Below are 20,876 nucleotides of genomic sequence, written 5' to 3' on the forward strand. Positions count from 1 at the left end.
CCAGTAAGTGTTGTAAACATCTAAACATTTATTTTTAACAGAACAGGAATATTAACAATTAAAAGAATGGGTTGTTCATGATTACTTTGCCCTAGGCACTTAACGGTTCAGTCATGGGCAGTGCAAGTTTTGAAAAAAAATCTAGCAATGTCCGGTTTTCCGTGATTGTCCTGCCCAAGCCGCTCTACTGTTTAGTCCCTGCTACTGCAGCTAGAGTAAAATGCGGTCTATATGTGCAGGGATAGAGCAGTAATCCTCCCGGGACATCTCGATGAAGCTCTCCTGGAGGTAATTGGAAAGCCGTTGCATGAGGTTCCTGGGGAGAGCGGCCTTATTGGGTCCTCCGAAGTACGACACGTTGCCGCGCCACGAGACTATCAAGTACTCGGGAATCATTGCTCTGCACAGCAGGGCGGCATACGGCCCTGGTCTTTGGAGGCTTTCCCGGAGCATTCTCTCTCTCTCGCTGTCAGAGATCCTCATCAGGGTGATGTCGCCCATGGTGACCTGCTTTGAATTAGGTAGGGGAATGTTAGTGTTGGGACTGCTTGCTCGTTCCTTTACAGAACTGTAACCGCTGGTTTGCAGCCACGCGGTGGAGGCGGGAGAGGGGCTGCCGAAAGGGATCGTTCCTGGGGACAGCCGCGAGGGGGTGGGACAGGGGCAGAGTTCCCGCTTGCCGGATTGCTGGCAGCAGGTACTGACATTGCTTTAAATGTGAAATGAGGCCAGTGGTAATATAAAAGTTTTAAACTGCCACAAGTCTACGGCTTACCATGTCTGCCTGCAACAGAAATTCCGTTGTGCTGCCCCGCTTCTCAAATGTGCTGTGGAAGACCCCAGGCACTGAATGCGAAGGCCGAGAATTCGACCTTGTGCTGAGTGCGCATGTGATAGGTGCTGTGCATGGTCTTGTTCACAGAGAAAGACTATGTTCTTGGTTCACAACTACATTTATCTTTCTGAGGAATTCACTCCCTTTTTCCCATTCCCACAGCCACATCTGCGACTGTCTCACAACCTAGCCTGGCATCACACTCCCAGAGGCTAGCGAAGATTAGGCATAGGAAGAAGAGGACACGGGAGGACATGTTCTCTGAACTTATGGCCTGTTCCCAAGCCCAGGCAGCACAGCAGACCCAGTGGCGGGAGAAATTGACCCAAATGCAGCAAGCAAACATGGATCGGGAGGAGAGGTGGCGGCAGGAAGACCAGCAGGCGACTCAAACGCTGCTTGGACTACTGAGGGAGCAAACAGACACGCTCCGGCGCCTTGTGGATGTTCTGCAGGAACGGAGGCAGGAGGACAGAGCCCCGCTGCAGTCCATCTCTAACCGCCCTCCCCCGCCACCAAGTCCCATACCCACCTCACCCAAAGTGCAAAGAAGGAGAGGCGGCAGAGTCCCTGCTAACTCTCACTCCACCCCTGCAGAGAGCTCTAGTAGCAGAAGGCTCTCATTCCCCAAAACTTGAAAAGTTCTTTCCTTCCCGCCTGACACAAGCCCCCGTCCAAGTTTCACCTCCCAGTTCCATGTGTAGTTGATAATAAAAAATACGTTCATGTTAACTACTGTTTCAATCATGTTCTTTTGGAGGAGGAGGGGAAAGGGGGTTGGTAATTGGACAGGACAGTCACCTTTGGCAGGGTACATAGGCGGGGGCAGGCACAGCAGCAGGGCACATACACAGTGCAGTGATGCAGTGACTAGTTACCCTGGTTAGTCTGGGAGGTTGTTTTCATGTTATGTGGTGGGGGGTGGGTTGCTCTGTGACTTTGTGGCGGGGGAGGGCAGTTACAGATCTTAAGCGGCAGTCCTTATGCAGGATCACAGAGCCATGCAGCAGGGGATCTGTAATCGTCCTCCCCCTGCCACAAAGTCACATAGCCCCCCCATACACACAGTCCCGATCAGGAGGGGTGACAGGCTCCGTTGAAACAACCATCCCACCGCAGCGGAGCCCGTCAATCCTTGAGTTTAGAAGCTTCATTCGCGTCACTACACTACACCCGCTCCGCACCACAGTCTGCGTCCCAGTTTTAAAAAATTCCCGCGAAAACAGTATTAAAAAAAACGGTGTGCATTAACAAAGTAGAACTATTTTTATTTCGAAACGTGTGTTGGAAGGGGGTGAAGGGGGTATGTAACTGGGTAGGATAGTCAACATTAACTGGGTAAAGAAACGGGGGCAGGTTCAGCTTCTCTGTACACAAACTTAAAAGTCACAGGTTACCCTGCTCACTCAGGAACTTTGCTTTCAAAGCCTCCCGGATGCACAGCGCTTCCCGCAGGTCTCTTCTAATCGCCCGGCTGTCTGGCTGAGCGTAATCAGCAGCCAGGCTATTTTCATCAACCTCCCACCCCGCCATAAAGGTCTCCCCCTTGCTCTCACAGAGATTGTGGAGCACACAGCAAGCTGCTATAACAATGGGGATATTGGTTTCGCTGAGATCACAGCGAGTCAGTAAGCTTCTCCATCTCCCCTTGAGACGGCCAAAAGCACACTCCACCACCATTCTGCACTTGCTCAGCCGGTAGTTGAAGAGTTCTTTTTCAGTGTCCAGGGCGCCAGTATAGGGCTTCATGAGCCAGGGCATTAGCGGGTAGGCTGGGTCCCCGAGGATGACTATAGGCATCTCCACATCCCCAACAGTTATTTTGTGGTCCGGGAAGTAAATACCTTGTTGCAGCCGTCTAAACAGACCAGAGTTCCTGAAAACACGAGCGTCATGAACCTTGCCCGGCCATCCCACGTAGATGTTGGTAAAACGTCCCCTGTGGTCCACCAGTGCTTGCAGCACCATGGAAAAATAGCCCTTTCGGTTAATGTACTGGGTGGCTTGGTGGTCCGGTGCCAGAATAGGGATGTGAGTTCCATCTATGGCCCCACCGCAGTTTGGGAATCCCATCGCTGCGAAGCCATCTATGATCGCCTCCACGTTTCCCAGGGTCACTACCTTTGGCAGCAGTACATCAACGATTGCCTTGGCTACTTGCATCACAACAACCCCCACGGTAGATTTGCCCACCCCGAACTGGTTCGCGACTGACCGGTAGCTGTCTGGCGTTGCAAGCTTCCAGAGGGCTATGGCCACTCGCTTCTGTACACTCAGTGCAGCTCGCAACCGGGTGTCATTGCGCTTCAGGGCAGGGGACAGCAACTCACAAAGTTCCAGGAAAGTTCCCTTCCGCATGCGAAAGTTTCGCAGCCACTGGGATTCATCCCAGACCTGCAGCACTATGCGGTCCCACCACTCAGTGCTTGTTTCCCGTGCCCAGAATCGCCGTTCCACGGCATCAACATGACCCATTGCCATCGTGATGTCCTCGGCGCTGGGTCCCCTGCTTTCTGAGAGGTCTGTGCTACTCTCAGACTTCAGGACATCACCGCGGTGCCGTAGCCTCCTCGCCTGACTTTTCTGCATCTGCCTCAGGGAAAGGTGTATGATAAGCTGCGAGGCGTTGAGAGCGGCCACAACTGCAGCGATGGTCGCAGCGTGCTCCATGCTCGCAGTGCTGTGGCATCCGCGCTGTCAATGACTGGAAAAGTGCGCGAACTGATTTCCCGCCGGCGCTTTCAGGGAGGGAGGGCGGGAGTGATGGACGGATGACGACAGTTACCCAAAAGCACCCTCGACACATTTTGTTACCCAGAAGGCATTGCCGGCTACACCCAGAATTCCAATGGGCAGAGGGGACTGCGGGAACTGTGGGATAGCTGACCACAGTGCACTGCTTCGAATGTCGACGCTTTCACCGTTAGTGTGGACTCACAAAGTCGAATTACTGTCCTTAGTGTGGACACAGACGTTCGACTTTGCAATATCGATTCCAAAAATTCGATGCAAGTAAATTCGAACTACTCTCGTAGTGTAGACAAGGCCTTAGTCTTTAAGGTGCCACCAGACTCCTTGTTGTTTTTGTAGATACAGACTAACACGGCTACCCCCTGATACTTGTCACCTGTGATTGTGACTCTCTCCCCTGGCGTGAGGTGAGGCAGACTGGGTGGCTCTGGCAGTATCCTTTGTTGCCCCCCCTTCCCCTCCCCACGGAGCACCCCTCTCTCCCTCCGGCAGGACTGGGTTGGGTGAGGTGCTAGGGGAAGAGGGGGCGGGGCATTGCGTGCTGAGGAATGAAAGTGAAACTAGCTCACTTCCTCGGCAGCTAGCCAGGGCTGGAATGTCACACACAGTTGGCTGGACTGGGGAAAGGGTGACCAGATGTGTGAAAAATCAGGACAGGGGGTTGGGAAAGGGTGACCAGATGTCCCACTTTTATAGGGACAGTCCCAATTTTTTGTTTGTTTGTTTGTTTGTTTGTTTGTTTTTTTCTTATACAGGCTCTTAACCCTCCACCCCCTGTCCTGATTTTTCACACTTGCAGTCTGGTCACCCTCGGTCGGGGGTAATTGGTGCCTCTATAAGACAAAGCCCCAAATATCGTGACTGGCCCTATAAAATCAGGACATCTGGTCACCCTAGCTGGGGAGCGTGTTTCTCCCCCGGGCTGGCAGCGATCCATCTCATCCAGGGGGAACTGTGCAGGGCAGGATGAGCTTCTGTGGCTCCGTGGGTGCCCCGCCCCTGAGATCAGATGCTGTGCTAACTTCGCCATGGTCTGTTGGGCTGGCGATGGTGCCCATTGGCGTGTGATTGGACCTGAGGGCTTGCTGCTGCTGTTGCCACTCTGCACCCCAAGAGGTGGATTTTGGGGTTCTGCAGTTTTCCACCGATCTCCTCCTCTACTGCAGCTGTTGGACCAGCAGGCTGGGGGTGAGCCAGGCATGGAAGCAGGACTGTGTTGCCATTTAGATTGTCATTTAACAACTTTGTTTGCCAAAAATGCTTTCTAACAATCCTGAATCCAATTTCAATATTAAAAAAAAAAATCAATATCTTAGTGAAAAACAGAAAATTAAGTTGTTGACAATTATTTGTGACAGGTTTGGTATGGGGCAGGGAGTGGGCCAGTTTTCCTCAGAGAAACACAAAATGTTGACTGGCTTTCCTATAGCTCTGTTACTGCTGAATAGAGCCCTCCAACAACTGTAATGCGTATCTCCTTACTAGTGTCTAGAGTGACCATATGTTGTACTAAGATTCTTTTGCTTTTTTTCCCAGTGAGTCAGTATAGCTTTTGCCAGCCCAGAGTTGGGCAGCCAATGTCTTACGTTTTCACAAGGTTTTGTCCAACTTTCATAAATAAATACATGGTTAATATGAGTTAAAAAGGCCAGGGACACTTCCTTTGTGTAGAATCTGTGCAGCAGATCATGCTAGAGCTGTGAAAATGTCAGTTTTTGATGGAACTTTAGAGGCAGTGATTTATCATGTATTTCTGGCAGTGCCCCAAATGTGCTGCTATTGCTCACATCTTTCCAAAGAAAAATAAGGCACAATAGGACTTCTGTAACATTTCTGTGCTACCTTAATCTAGATAAAAAGAACAGGAGTACTTGTGGCACCTAAGAGACTAACAAATTTATTAGAGCATAAGCTTTCGTGGGCTGCTGCCCACTTCTTCGGATGCATATAGAGTGGAACATATATTGAGGGGATATATATACACACATACAGAGAGCATGAACAGGTGGGAGTTGTCTTACCAACTCTGAGAGGCCAATTAAGTAAGAGAAACATTTTTTTTTGAAGTGATAATCAAGCTAGCCCAGTACAGACCGTTTGATAAGAAGTGTGAGAATACTTACAAGGGGAGATAGATTCAATGTTTGTAATGGCTCAGCCATTCCCAGTCCTTATTCAATCCTGAGTTGATTGTTTCTAGTTTGCATATCAAATGATTCTGTACTGACTTCATTCTGGTCACTTTGTGCTTTACCTAGGAGTAAAACTAGGGTTATATTTTCCCACTGCTTGGAAACCCAGCTTATTAAACTGGATAATGCCATTGATCTATTTACAGTATAAGGTTGATATAGAGTTGTAACTAACATTAAGACTGATGCCCACTATACATTTAAAACTAAAAATTGGCGTTGTAAAACTGATGTGGGTTTCCAACTCTACCGTGTCTCAGTCAGGGCAGAGCGCCTTGTGAGGTGTCTTCACACTAGCTCAAGGTCATAGACTCACGGCTATATTATATTATATTATTTGCATCATTCTGTCAATAAATCAGAATTTTTTCTATAGTGCTACTTCTTTAGTGCTAGTCCACCAGCATTACAGTGTGCTTAATTAAGTTACATTGTTTTTAATAAAGTGCATGTGGCAAGTTTTCCAATACTGTAAGCTTATGTTTGTGTCGCTAAGAGCAAGTCAGGCATAGGGGCACCAGTTTAATAATCCCGCCTAGGGCACCATAAATCCTAAGGACAGCCCTGATTGGAACTGGACTGGAACCAAAGACCATCTTGGAAGCAACATTACCAGCCCAAGCAGTCAAAAATCATGAGTTAGACCTCCCAAAATCACAGGCTCTACTGCCACCACTTCATTCATTCTTCAGTGGCAATTCGGCGGCAGGCCCTTCCCTCCGAGAGGGACTGAGGGACCCGCCGCGGAATTGCCGCCAAAGAGCCGGCCCTGGGGGAGGGCGCAATTTTATATTCTTGCCTCGGGCGCAAAAATACCTAGTTACGGCTCTGCTTCCATGGACTCTAGTGGGTGCTGTACCTGGGTCCTTCGCTCTCTTGGCCATGGAACAGCCCTGACATAAAGCGACCATATACAGTTTAGAGACACTTTTTAATCATTTTGGCAAAGGTCACAGTGAAGACTTCCTTCATCCTTCCAAGTCACAGCTTCGTTCAAAGGCAGGCTGCTGGGAATTCCTCTCTGGATCTGTTTTTATATCTTTCTAGAACAGCTGATTGCAAAACTGAAACAATGAAACAGAAAAAATAAATATGAAACATTTTGATAGGCTTGAAACATTCTTTTTTGAGGTTGTCAGAAAGGCAATTTCAATTTTTCATTTAGAAATTACTTTGTTTAATTTTTTTTATGGTTTGTTTTATTTTTATATTAATTTTATTTATAGTATTTTTAAAATTTTGATTAACCTGAAACCCTTTTTGAAAAACTTTCATTTTGTGGGAAATTTCTAAATTTCAACTTCTTGTTCTGATTCGTAAACAAAGAAAATTACATTTTCATTGGCTCGTAAATAGCATATTAGTTAATGCTCATGTTAAGTCTACATCCAAATTTACAGAATTGCTCTGAGAAAATCTAGATAAGAAACCCTTACAAAACAGACGTATGAAATCCACCGCATTACAAAAGATAGCCAGACTACTTCCTGCTGTGATTCTGTCATATCTCGTATGCTAAGCAAGGTGGCCCTGAAGAATACTTGGTGGGGAGACCTGTCTTGTAGAAAATGAGATTGTCGGTTCAGTAGGTAGCACTGAGGTCCTGATCTCATAGACGATACCAGGGCAGGAATAGGGACTGTCAAATTATTATTCACCGGTACATATATGAACTTTTGGAATCCTGATGTTAATTTGTTGGCTGGCATGTTGGCTGCACCCTGCTCACTACTACATGGAATTCCTGACCTGATCGAGTGTGAGTGCTCACACTAACCTCTTGTGGTTGCAGAGGCACAAATCTCTAAAACTGACTGGAGACCCTCCTTTAACTCTGGTGGTAAGAGACTGTGGGCAGAGTTTCCCGCGTGTATGCTGAGTGTACTGAGCAGCATCAGCCAGTGAGACTCTGCCGTGCCTGGGGACTCCTCCTCGACCACCACAACCTCTTTCAGGTGCCTTTGGCAGTGGTGCTGGAATTAGGGGGTGCTACTGCACCCCCTGACTTGAAGCAGTAATAACAAACACCAGATACAGGTTTTCCATCATCAGCACCCCCACTATAAAAATTGTTCCCGCACCCCTGGACTTTGGTGGGTCAGAAAATGCAACTGAAGTGTCCACCAGCGCCTCACGGAAACTTTGCCTGACACAGGCGGGACAGTGCAAGCAAGAAACGTTCTTGAAAAGGAGCCTCTTCCATGTTGCTCAGCACGCAGTGTTGGCAGGCTGGTCAAACTTCCTGTAACGGGCAGGGTGGGCAGTAAAGCTTTTCCACAGTCAAACGCTAGAGCGGCCACATTCTGGGAGGGTGCTAGGGAGTCTGGGATATGGTTGGTTTGACTCGGGTCTGTCTGCTACAGTGTGGATGCCAGAACCCCAGGTTAATGCCTGGGCTAGAAAATTCTTAATGTAGGGTTGACACTCCACATAGACTTCTGCAGGGGTAGTCAATTTTTTGTCAAGGTTCAAATTTCTTGGTCAAGTTATAGGCAAGGTCCAGACTGCAGAGAAAATTAAAAACAACAGCAATAATAATTAATAAGTAAATAAAACGATTTCAGGGTCTGTTCAAAAGCATCTAGCAGTCCAGATTTGGCCTGCGGTCTACCTATTGACTACCCAGTGTAGATGCTCAAGCCCATGGTTCTCTAACCCAGGGTCAGCTGAGTGGTCAAGTGCCACTAACCCTGGGCTTATATTGCAGTGTAGACATACCCTGTGTTTTTGGAGCAGAAGGTCCTGAGCTTTATTCCAGATGAAGTCCATGATGTGTGGGATAAATTATTACCTTGAAATGTATGCGACCAAGGAGTCATTACAGTGTGTGGTGTCATATGCACGTGTTTTGCTGCACTCTGCAAACAATTCAACCTTTCAGTCTGAGAATATGAATTACCACTATCTACCCGTCTACACCTCTATCCCCAACAAAAATCTTCGGTCAAATCACGCTATCTTTTGTTCCCTTCAGGCTAAAGAGCATGCGGGGAGCAGTTTCAATGACAACAACCTTCGTATGGTAACAATTGACTTGTTTACCGCTGGCACTGAGACCACCTCCACCACCCTGCGCTGGGCATTGCTGTACATGCTTCTCCATCCTGACATCCAGTGTAAGCAAGAGGACTGGTGGAGATGGGACCGGTTCTCCCAACCCTGCATCTTCCACTGAGAACTTCTTAGCATCTGCTGTCATCTTTGTGTTCTGGGCATATGAAGCTGCCGTAGCAGCAGTCACAGCTGTGATTGGGGAAATAATTCCACTGGAAAACTCTCTGAGGGGGAGAGCAAAGATCTGTGGCAAGGGAGAAGGGAGAGAGCAAGCTCCTGTTAAAGATTTCAGTGTCAGAGGGAGCGCTCACCATTTTTCTTCATGACAAGTGCACTTTGAGGCCCTTGTAGCTACTTGGTAACTCTTCCTTCCCTTAGGGTCTCCATAGGGATAAATGCTAACCTGCTTAAATGCTCTAATGCCAGAGGAATAAGTACATAGGTGCTGACTCCATGGGTGCTCCGTGGTTGGAGCACCCACGGGGAAAAAAAATGTGGGTGATTAGCTCTACTGGCAGCCCTGCTGATCATCTCTTTCCCAGTGCCCCCTGCCCACCACGGATCAGCTGTTTAGTGGCGTGCAGGAGGCGCTGGGGGGGGAAGGGGGTGGAGCGAAGGCAGGGCGCACTTGGGTGGAGGGGGTGGAGCGGGGGCAGGAAGAGGCAGGGCAGGGGTGGGGCCTTGAGGGAAGGGGTGGAGTGGGGGCAGGGATTGGGGCAGAGTGAGGGTCAAGCATCCTAGAGGAAATTAGAAAGTCGGCGCCTATGCACAAGTGGGTCAAATACAGTGTGGGTAAGGTGGGATGTCTCTGACAATGAGCTTATTAACCCATAGAACAGAGGATGACTATGTTAGTTGGGCTGAGTAACTGAAGATGAGTGTGCTGTCCTTCAGCTCCTAGTTCTGCATTCCTCTCTTTCCTACTCTCTGCAGAGCTCACTTTGGCCTTTGCCCCCAACCAAGGCCAATACCCTCTTATAGATATCTCTAGTTAAAGTCTGCCTCCCTAGCACTCTTGCTTCCAGAGGCTTTCACCAATTTCCCTGTTCAACAAACACACAAGACCTGATTGTGAGGTCAGGAATTAGCAGTTGGGAAGCAGAGCAGTGCATGTCTGGAGTATCAAAGAGGCTTTCTGGTTCTGTGGAGGTGAGAGAAATTTGAAGTTGGTCCAGACAAGGACCATGCCTTCTCCCCACTGCTGGATATCCTTCCTGACCCCTGAACAAGTGCCCCCGACACCAGACACCTCCCAGACACTTAGAGCACCCCCTTCCTAGAGATGACTCACTTGTAAACTGCTCAATAGTTGATAGGAAGCTGGTTAACAAACTCACAGATTATAAACCCACATTATTAATTATTATTATTATACTTCTATATTATAATAGCTCCCACAGGCTCCAATCAAGATTGGTTCCTTGTTGTTCTCCGTGTTGTACAAATAAAGATAAACAGACAATCCCTGCTCTAGAGAGTTTACAGCCTAAGGGTAAATCCGTAGGCTCCCCACTTGTACGGTGTTGATGTACATCATTAAATATGGTACATCCTCCTCAATGTAAAGTGTCTTTTTCCAGGTAAAGTCCATGAGGAAATTGATAAGGTGATTGGCAGGGACAGGTCACCCAAGATGGAGGACCTAGCGAACATGCCTTATACCAATGCTGTGATCCGTGAAACTCAATGTTATGGGGACATCACTCCTGTTGGCATGCCTCACATGACATACCGGGACACCGAGCTCCAAGGCTTCTTCATTCCAAAGGTATCTATGGCCTGGCAGGGGATGCAGACATCTTCTCCCCTTGCAGACTTATCTCCTGAAGCTGCAGACATTCCATATGGGAATCTCCCCAAGGTTCCGTGCGGGGGGGGTGGGGGGGGGAGGTGGAGCACCAGGCCCTGAATCACACAACCATTGGTGAGTTATCAAATGTGCAGTTTTGAAAGGGCTTGGGCCTCAGGGAGCCTTGTTTATGTGGTTAGCTCCATCTTCATCAGGTCTCTGAATAGCTGAAAAAACAACAAATCGAGCTAAAGGATTGTAATCATTACAAGGGAGACTAAGTTTGTCTTGGGCACCTTATAACATTCAGTACATCTGCTTGAAGGTGGAGACAGGTAATGCTGATTAACTGTGTGGAATTTGGAATGGGATATAGAAACTACCTGCTAGGTCACCAGTTCAAATCCAGAAGAGTAGCAACTAAAACTCTATTATCTGAAGGCTGTACAGAGGCCACTGTGCATCTCAGTCAAGTTCCAAATGGACAAGAGACAATGACGGGCAATTATTGCCTTCCCTGGTGACAGTCTCACTGGAGAGACCAAAGCCATACAATACTCAATTCCACTTTCGCCCTTAGAGGAAGCTCCTCTAACTCAGGCCTAAGGCATGTGAGAGGGAAAAGATCTCGCTTTTTCTGTGAAGACAATGAGAATTGTAGTTCAGAGTCTCTCAATCAGCACACTCTTACCAGAGCTAAAATTAACTTGAGAAAAATTTGAAGGAATTGGGGAGTAGAAGCAATTTTCATCACATGAATCTCATTAGACATGAAAACACCACTTGCATACTCTTACGCTATGTCTACACTATGCACCTTTTAGTGACACTTGTGCTGCTAAAAGGTGTGTCATGTAGCCGCTCTTTCTTTGTCGCCAGGAGAGAGTTCTCCTACCAAAAAAATTCCACCCTCAACGAGAGGTAGTAGCTTTGTCGGCAGGAGAGCTCGCCTGCTGACAAAGCAATGTCTATTGAAAGTGTCCCACTCCACTGTGCTATAAGATTATACAATTAGGTATCTGAGGTGGGTTCTGTGCCTTCCTCTGAAGCATCCTACAATGGCCACTTCTTGAGATGGGAAATTGAATGCAGAGGGACTGGCCTGTTCTGATGTGACAATTCTTATGTACCCCGTTTCTTCTCTGGGGTGGATCAGGGGACGACAGTCATCACTAACTTGTCCTCGGTGCTGAAGGATGAAACGGTTTGGGAGAAGCCGCACCAGTTCTACCCGGAGCACTTCCTGGATGCAGATGGACAGTTTGTGAAGCGAGAGGCCTTCCTGCCTTTCTCTGCAGGTAAATCCAAGGGGAGGAGCAACTGGGAGAGGCCGTCCCTGTGGAATTGAGGCACAGAGCATGAGAAATGACCCACTACTGTTATGGGAAAGTGAGTCTCCTCTAAAGGAAGGTGTCCCTCTCATCATAAGAGCAGCTTCCTCATGTGGAAGATCAGTGCAGTGTGTGCTGAGCTGGGTCTGTTCTACAGTGCCCTGGTGGTACCAATATATGCAACCTCTGCAAAATAACTCCCTCTCTCTATTTCTCCAGCGCAGAAACTCTGGCCTTGAAATTCTGTACTTAGGGTCAGGCCTTGAGAGCCTGAGCAGCTTGCCCCAGGGCCTGTGTAAACCACTCGGCCAAAGGGAAGCAGTCCTGTATTCTATACTCTGCAGTAAACTGGGCAACCCCCTCACCTTAATTAATTCATTGCTCATCTTCTACTGCTGTAGTTATTTAAATAGAAAATAAACTTGTTACAAATCAATTCCGGTTGCTTGTGTAAGAAACCCACCTACCTAATCCCTGAGGAGTGCAGAACTGCCAGGTTAAGGAGGACCTTCGTCCCTTAAGCCTATACACCCATCTGTCACCTTAGGCTCTGTTCTTCATGAGCATGCTGTATCTCCCCAGAGAAATTACTTCATGCTGTAATCCATCTGCTTGAAGGTGAAAGCCCAGGAATTGGTTTAGAAGCAATGTGCACACACACAGGTGAGGTGTGTGTTATTGGAAAAAGGATGAGGTCATAGTTAAGGATTTCTGTTAAAGCATGATCAAAATTGTTGTGTGCCACATACTTCTTTATCTGTTGCAAGGCACCCTGATCAAAGGAAGGCGTTTGTTACTGGAGGCTCAGAGACCACTGCAATGGGGTACATGGATCAGTAGTGGATAAAAGGGAGACGGATGTTCCCAGTTTCCCATATGCTCCAAACTCACCACAGAGATGGAAAGAGGGAAATACTGATTCTCTGATAGACACCAAAGGAGGCCAGCTGTGGCTGGTGGAGGGGCTGTCCTAACCCCCTCTGGTCATCACATCCACAGCAGAGAGATTTCTGAAGTGGTGGGGCATGGCCTCTGCCAAGTGTGTACCAATGCAGCCCAGGAGTTCCAGCAATGGAAGCTGTGAAGGCTTAGCCAGGAGGATCTATGCACTGAGCAGTGTTATAGCTTTGCCACGGGACCTTTCCCAGTGACAAGATCACCTCCAAAAATAGACGAACACTTAGCAGGGTGGTTGGTGCTTTCTAGGTTTGTTTCAATGCAGCCAACCGTTTCAGTTACAGAGAGGGGTTGAGGTCCCATCAAAGGAAAAAAACGTGTCACAAACTTAGTTAGGCAGCTTCTAACGCATTTCCAGAATACTCTGCAGTACTGGGGGGGTTTTCTCTCAGTACTAAGCTGAGCTAGATATTGGCTCAGCGAGTACATCTATACTTCAGACTGGGGGTGTATGTACCAGGTTGAGTACACATACCCACGCTAACTCACCAATAGCATGTAGGAGTGTAGCCACTGCAGCGTGTGCAATGGGAGGGGCTGGTCGCCCTGAGGATGATCCCGTCCAAGATATTAGGTATCTACTCAGGTGGCTAGCCCCTCCCGCTGCTTGCGCCCCCCTGGCTACACTTCTGTTTTTAGCACACTAGCTAGCTCAGAGTTAGTGGAGGCACGTCTCCTCGAGCTGGAGATTACACCTTCCAGCTCAAAGTGTGGACGTACCCCTGGTTAAAAGCCAATTTTGTTTTTCGTTTTATGATTTGATTTTAGTCTGTAAACAGGTAATTGAGCAGCCACCTTCCGTTTGTGCCAAACTGCAGTGCAATGAGTGTCTCCCCTGCACTCTTTGTCAGTGCCTGCCTTGCACTCTCTGGAGCAGCAGTTCCCAAATTGTGGCTCACAACCCCAAATGGGGCCGTGCCATCAGCACATGGGATCGTGGCAATCCTTTGTGTGCAGAGGACGTCATTTTGCTCTGTACAGCATGATCTCGCATGCACCGGATGTACGAGGTCACACCGGGTGGAGGACACTGTTTTGTAGGACTCCGCCACATGGCATGAGCTCACACTTTCAGTGCGTCTGAGATTGTGATGTGCCGAGGAGCCCATTTTGCTCCTCCATGGTGTCTGGGGTTCTGGCAGGAAATACTTAATTAAAATGGGGTCACACTAGCAAAAAATTTGGGACCCGCTGGTCTAGATCCTCACATAATTCAAGAATGGACTTTTTGTTAGCAGCACAAAGCACAACACCTCTACCTTTCCTATTTGCTCAACAGCCACGCTAGATAATAGTGTTGCCGCTTTCCATCTTGAACACCTAGTTAAATTTCACGGCCCTGGGGATATTCCAGTTGGAAGTAGAGATTGATGGAGTCAGGTATTTTCTTTGATGCAATCTCATTTATAAGGAACATACAAAGTCCTGCTCCTTTGAACACAGGAGGAACCAATAACAAAAGGAGCTGTTTCTTAGCTTATAGCCCAAAGCCTCTTTTGCCAACAGACCCAAAAGCTTTTTCCCAGAGTCACACTGCACTCACAGGCTACTACTGCTTGTCCTTCTTGCTTTTGTCTCTGCCTCTGTCTGTTTTTGTCTGTTCTCAGTTTTTGTGTGTTCTCTCACACACTCGCAACTCCCTCCTTCCCCCGCCCCCCCGCATCTCCCCAACCTGGTCACAATACCAAGTGGAACTCCCTACCCACCTGATGCTAGTTTCTGGAAAGATTCTATTAGGCCTTGTTTTAGGTGTGGGTTACAACTATCTTAAGTGAAGGGTGTGTTCACACAGCAGTTTGAATGAGGTTTTGAGTCAACCCATAGCAAGGTTTCAGCCAGCTCATAACATGGTCTGACCCATAACTCATTCACTTCAGGTATCAACTCATAGACTTCAACGTTTCATTTTACTATCTTCAAAGAGGAAGAGGGGGTGTTGTCAGAAAGGTTCCTAACGACCAAGAGAAGGATTTTGCAGTGGCTATGGGAGTAGATATGGCACCAGTGATGTCTTTCAGGCTGGCAGTGAAGTGATCCTGTTTGTACGAGTAGTACAAAGGCTTGCTGCAGTGGTTTAGCCTGACATGGGTCATTGGTGAAGATGCACCACTTGTATTTGCCTCAAGTCCAGGAAACCAATGTCCCCAGATTGCACTTGAACCAGAATCTCCTGCTTGGTAGCATGGGCATGTTGTTCCACCTCAGATTTCTCTATCTAAAGGCATTTATTTGCCCATTTCGATTCTAGAAGGCAAGAATTCCACAAAGAGCGTATGGGACAGATCTTCAACTGGTGTAAAATATCATAGATCCTTTTATGTCAATGGAGTTATGTCAATTTAACCAGCTGAGGATTTAGCCCTGTGTATTCAAGTGTCTCTGACCCTTTTGAGTCAGGCTAATGAGGCAGTAATTCCCCTCTCCAAATCAACTGACAGTCCTTGGTTTTATCATTTCCACTGAAGCGTCTGGTGCTGGCCACCATCAGAGACAGGCAATCAGATTAAATAGAACATTGATCAGTCTGGAGAAGTATTTCCTAGTTCTTCCTGTTCACACAGGGTCTGGGAAGAGGGAGACTCACCATCTGCTGCATATGGAGGCAGATTCTCTGTTCACTCCAACCTGTGCATGAGCAGTAAGGGTCTTAGTCCTTCGGTGACTAGTTATTGTATCCTCCTCTTCTCTGCCTCCTCCCTCTTTTCTCACTCCCACACTTGCAGGTCGTCGTGTTTGCCTGGGGGAACAACTGGCCAGGATGGAGCTTTTCCTCTTCTTCACCAGCCTCCTGCAGCATTTCACCATCAGTCTCCCTGAGGGCCAGGCCAGGCCTCGAGAGGATGGACGCTTTGCTGCGACACTCACCCCACACCCCTACCAGATCCTGGCTGTCCCAAGATAACAGGAGTGCTATTTCAGATGGAGGAGGAGGGCAACTTTAACCATGATTCCAGGGGCTACTTAGGCACCTGAAAACTGTAGGGTTTTCTGCAGATAATAACTTGGAAATTAGCTGATAGGAGCACTGTATCTAATTCCTATATTAAAATAAAGAGAATTAAATAAATATTAGGCTCACTCAACTGTAACACTAACATGTTGTCACATCTTCTGTCAAGTCACTTAATGGACACTGGTTAGATTTAAAATTTTCATGTATATTCTGACTTTGTTACTAACTCTTGAAGACAACAGTTGAAACAATTGTAGAAAATTCAAATTACTTTCTAGCACTTTTTGCCGTTCACCAAGCTTGGAATAGACCATTTAATGTTGGAAAAACCCTGTTAGGGCAAGGCCCCATGAGTTTATACTGCACCTGCTTGGGGGTGTATGGGTGTTACCTCACTCCAAATAATAAACTAGAAACTGATCTTAAACAGGAGTGAAACTGACACTTTCAAGTCACTTTCACAGTATTGCCAACCCCAAATGTTCAAAAATCATGAATCAGGCTGACCAAAAATCATGAGATTACATAAAAGTAATAGATTTGGTATTCTTTTTATTTGCCTTCTGCTTTTTGAGCCTTTAGGTGCACTATGATCACATTTTGAAGCTTTCTCCACAGCCACAAGGGCTAGAAACTTTATTTTTCTTTAAGAATGCAGGCTGAAATAATCACATATCCACCTGACTCCAGGGGCTGGGGCTTTAAGGAAAATAATAATTATCATGAGACTCATGACAAAATCATGAGAGTTGGCAACACTTTTCTCACTTCTATTTAAAGGCTAGTTACTTTCCAGAAGGCTCTTAAACACAACACTACAGTGATCGAGTTGCAGTTCTCACTGGAGAATATTTAAAACCAAACACCAAGAAAATTCCAGATTTTAAAGTTGAGGGAAAACTGGAGACTTCTGAGGTGTATGGGGCCACTGCAGGCAGGAAAGGAAAATAAACAGACACAGGAGCTCTGGGCAGCTCTTCCTCTTGAAAGAAAGTTGGAAGATCAAATCTTTTAGTCCTTAATCCAGTAAAACTTCTATTGTCATCAGTGCCTCCACTCATTGATATTAACATGTGCTCAATAACTATACACTTTCTCCTTAAATATCAAAGCCATCTTATCCATGGTTACATTTTATACACATTGGCTCAGGGACTATGTATTCTGGCATATTCTGAACAGTGCTGAGCACAGAGATGGTGCCCAGTGAATAATACAAATCCCGACAATAATCGTCGACTTTATGGACTCTGTGGATGCAATTTCTGTTCTTTGTTCTGGAATTGGCCTGGATACATGAAACCCTAAGAATCTGAGGCATAAACACATCTGATACTCATACGACATGTTCTTCTTCCTTCTTCTCAAACTCAGAACAAAAAATGACAAAATAAAATAGTTTTCAGTCAAAATGTAAAATTGCATAGCAGCCATTGCTCTATAACCCAGCCTGGGGCAGAACCTGCCCCCTCTTGGGAGTTAAGTGATCTCCTCTCATCTGACCCTCATTCTCTCTCTCTTTCTTCATCCTTCCTGACCTCTGTGCTGCTTTTCATGCTGTCAACCATGACATCCTTCCCAAGTGCCTGAGGCCATTTCCTGGAGTCTCAGAGAACTGGCTGCCTTGCTTTTGCCCCTATCTACCAGAGTTCTCTTTTTTTGCAGCATGCAGCAGAGAAAGAGGCTGGTCTGCTGGATAGGCAGGGCCGGCTCCAGGCACCAGCATTCCAAGCAGGTTCTTGGGGTGGCAATCTGCAAGGGCGGCAGTCTGTGTGTTTTTGCTGCCCCAAGCAGTGCACCGAATTCCTGCCGTGGACAGCGGGGGCAGTCTGTGTGCCGTTAGGGTGGCACGCGCGTTTCCGTGGCGGTGGCAATTCGGCGGCAGCTTCTATGTTCAGCTGCCCGCGGCGGCAATTTGGCGGCTTCTGTCTTGAAGACAGAAGTTGCCGCCGAATTGCCGCCGCCGTGGAAACACGCGTGCCGCCCTAACGGCACACGGACTGCCCCCGCCGTCCGCAGCAGCAATTCAGCGCGCTGCTTGGGGCGGCAAAAACAGTAGAGCTGGCCCTGTGGATAGGGAGCTAGCCCTGCAAGACCTGGGCTCTGCTCCCCCCATGGACTTCCTGTATGACCTCAGGCCAGTAAGTTAGAGACAGAGTTTCAAAACCTTTCAGACACCCAAAGATGCAGCTAGGCATCTAGTGGGGCTTACAAAGCACCTAACAGACGCATTTCAAAATTCCACTAGGTGCCTGTCAAGGCTCCTTCCCCACTCTGAACTTTAGGGTATAGATGTGGGGGCCTGCATGAAAACTTCTAAGCTTAACTACCAGCTTAGATCTGGTTCGCTGCCACCACTCCCAATGTGCTAATTCCCTTCCCTGGGTAGCCTTGAGAGACTCTTCACCAATTCCCTGGTGAATACAAATCCAAACCCCTTGGATCTTAAAACAAGGAGAAATTAACCATCCCACCTCCTTTCTCCCACCAACTCCTGGTGGATCAAGATCCAACCCCCTTGGATCTAAAAACAAGGAAAAATCAATCAGGTTCTTAAAAAGAAGGCTTTTAATTAAAGAAAAAGGTAAAAATCATCTCTGTAAAATCAGGATGGAAAATAACTTTACAGGGTAATCAAATTTAAAGAGCACAGAGGAATCCCCTCTAGCCTTAGGTTCAAAGTTACAGCAAACAGAGGTAAACACCCTAGTAAAAGGTACATTTACAAGTTGAGAAAACAAAGATAAAACTACCATGCCTTGCCTGGCTGTACTTACAAGTTTGAAATATGAGAGACTTCTTCAGAAAGATTTGGAGAGCATGGATTGATGTCTGGTCCCTTTTAGTCCCAAGAGCGAACTCTCCCCAAAAACAAAGAGCACAAACAAAAGCCTTCCCCCAACCAAGATTTGAAAGTATCTTGTCCCCTTATTGGTCCTTTGGGTCAGGTGTCAGCCAGGTTACCTGAGCTTCTTAACCCTTTACAGGGAAAAGGATTTTGGAGTCTCTGGCCAGGAGGGATTTTATAGTATTGTACACAGGAGGGCTGTTACCCTTCCCTTTATAGTTATGACAGTGCCTAAATAGCTTTGAAAATCTGTCCTTATGTCTGTGTGTGCCTCGGTGCCCCATCTGTACAATGGGGATAACAGCACTGCTCTACCTCGCTGAGGGGCTGTGAGGAGAACTAGGTTAGAGATTGAGAGAGGCCACATAAGTAGCACAGGTAGAGTGGGAACCTCTCTATACACTGCTATCCCTTCCCTGGGGTTTGCCCCCTTCTTTTCACCTATGCCCCAAAATCTCCCTTTTCTGAATGTAACCTTGTCCCAGAGGGCTTGGCTGTATTTCTTCTGAATCATCTGGGGTCTCTCCAAAACAACTCTCCCTCCCCCACTCCACAGTACCCCCTCTCCCAGCGGTTATGGTACTCACCTAGGAGACCTAGCTTCAAATCTGTGGTCCTCTGAGGCAGTGTACAAATTCAAACCTGGGTCTTCTACATCCTAAATGAGTGCTGTAACCACTGGTTTATTGGGTATAAGAGCGCCTCCTCCTCCAGCTGTGTTTTATGTGGGGCCCGACCCAGTAAAAGTGCTCTAAGGCAGCCTCTGAGTACACCTCTGGGATGGGACCCCACAGGCAAGATAGCCGGGGAATGCCTAGTTTGTGAATCCTGCTAGGGCTTAAGCATGAGTTGCTTTTCACTTGCGATGCTGGAATGCCTGACTTCATGGGGTCTTTGGGTGGCTGTGAAGACTCCCTACAGGACAGACATATATACAGCAACACGCTCTAAAAATCTGATTGGACATTTATTTTTAACACAAATCACCATGGGCCAGAACCGGTGCGGGAAAAAGATGTTACTGAATTGACTGTGTAACGTATGTAGTACACAAGTGCCCCAGACACGTGGCTGCAGCCTGTCTGCTTGACACCAGTGGATTGCATGCTCATGGATCTAGCTGGAAGGAAAATCCTGTCTTGTGAGTGTCTGTCCTAATTACCACTTGCTTGCTGGATAAACCACTTCATTATGGGTTAGTGTCTGCACAAGGAATGTAGATCGCGTGGGGATAGCTTCCCAGGCAGCATGATTTCACATCTTATTCTACCACACTAGGAAGCTATCCCCCATGCGAACTACATCTCTGCGTAGGCATTACTTACCATCACTGCTACATTTATGGTTTACTCTCTTGCTTGAAAATGTGGAGAAAAATATGCTAATTGGTCCTATTCTTTACATGTATTCTCGGTGTCACATATATAATGCCTCCAACAGGGCGTCTTTAGGATTTATGGGGCCCTACGCAGTATTATTAAACGGGTGCCTCTATGCCCGACGGCAGCCCAGGCTCGCAGCTGGGAGGGGAAGAAGGGGAAGGGACGAGGCAGCAAAGGAGACTGAGACGTCCGGCCCACCTTGCGGCGGCTGAGAGTCACAGTTCCCCGCCTAAGGACACTGCAGTGCGCGCTGGGTGTGTGGGAGCCGACCCGCTCTTACCTGCTGTCATGGGTGGTGAGTGAAGCTGCTGCTTGGGGAGGCTAGCTCCCCAGCCCACCTCTTCTGCCTGTGGCCCCACCCATACTCCACTCTGCTCCACCCCAGGCCCCCCCCCACTCCGCCCAGGCCCCCCACCTCCACAGTCTCCCTCCTCTCTTCCATCCCCCTCCCTGCTCACCCCCTTCCAGCCAAATCCCTGAACCCAAATGAAGCAAATGACATTAGAAATAAATTGCAGAAGAGTGTTTTTTTCAAAAGAAAATGGAGCACGTTTTCCACTGCATGCCTAGGGTTACCATTCGTCTGGATTCTCCCGGATATGTCCGGCTTTTCTGAGTTAAAAATAGCGTCCAGGGGGAATTTGTAAATATCTGGATTTCCCCGCCATGCAAAGCACGCGCGGCTGACAGGGCAGCCGGCCGGATCGTGCCACTCGCACGGGGCTCCGGCAGCCAGAGCCCCTCCTCCGCTTCCCCCTCCTCTCCCCTGCAGCTTGAGATCACT

The 20,876-nt window shown here is 47.7% G+C and overlaps 1 protein-coding gene across 1 annotated transcript in view; it reads left to right on the forward strand.

The window, feature by feature from the left end:
• Nucleotides 1-15,835, forward strand: part of LOC117879730 (cytochrome P450 2D14-like) — a 38,305-nt gene extending 22,470 nt beyond the window's left edge. The window contains exons 6-9 of the mRNA XM_034774977.1: nt 8,753-8,894; nt 10,413-10,600; nt 11,778-11,919; nt 15,633-15,835. Coding sequence (XP_034630868.1) covers nt 8,753-8,894; nt 10,413-10,600; nt 11,778-11,919; nt 15,633-15,811 — 651 coding nt within the window. The 3' untranslated portion in view covers nt 15,812-15,835. The remainder of the gene's footprint in view (nt 1-8,752; nt 8,895-10,412; nt 10,601-11,777; nt 11,920-15,632) is intronic.
• The last annotated feature ends 5,041 nt before the right edge of the window (nt 15,836-20,876 follow it).

This window comes from Trachemys scripta, chromosome 1 (genome assembly GCF_013100865.1).
Source record: "Trachemys scripta elegans isolate TJP31775 chromosome 1, CAS_Tse_1.0, whole genome shotgun sequence".
Taxonomy (NCBI): domain Eukaryota; kingdom Metazoa; phylum Chordata; order Testudines; family Emydidae; genus Trachemys; species Trachemys scripta.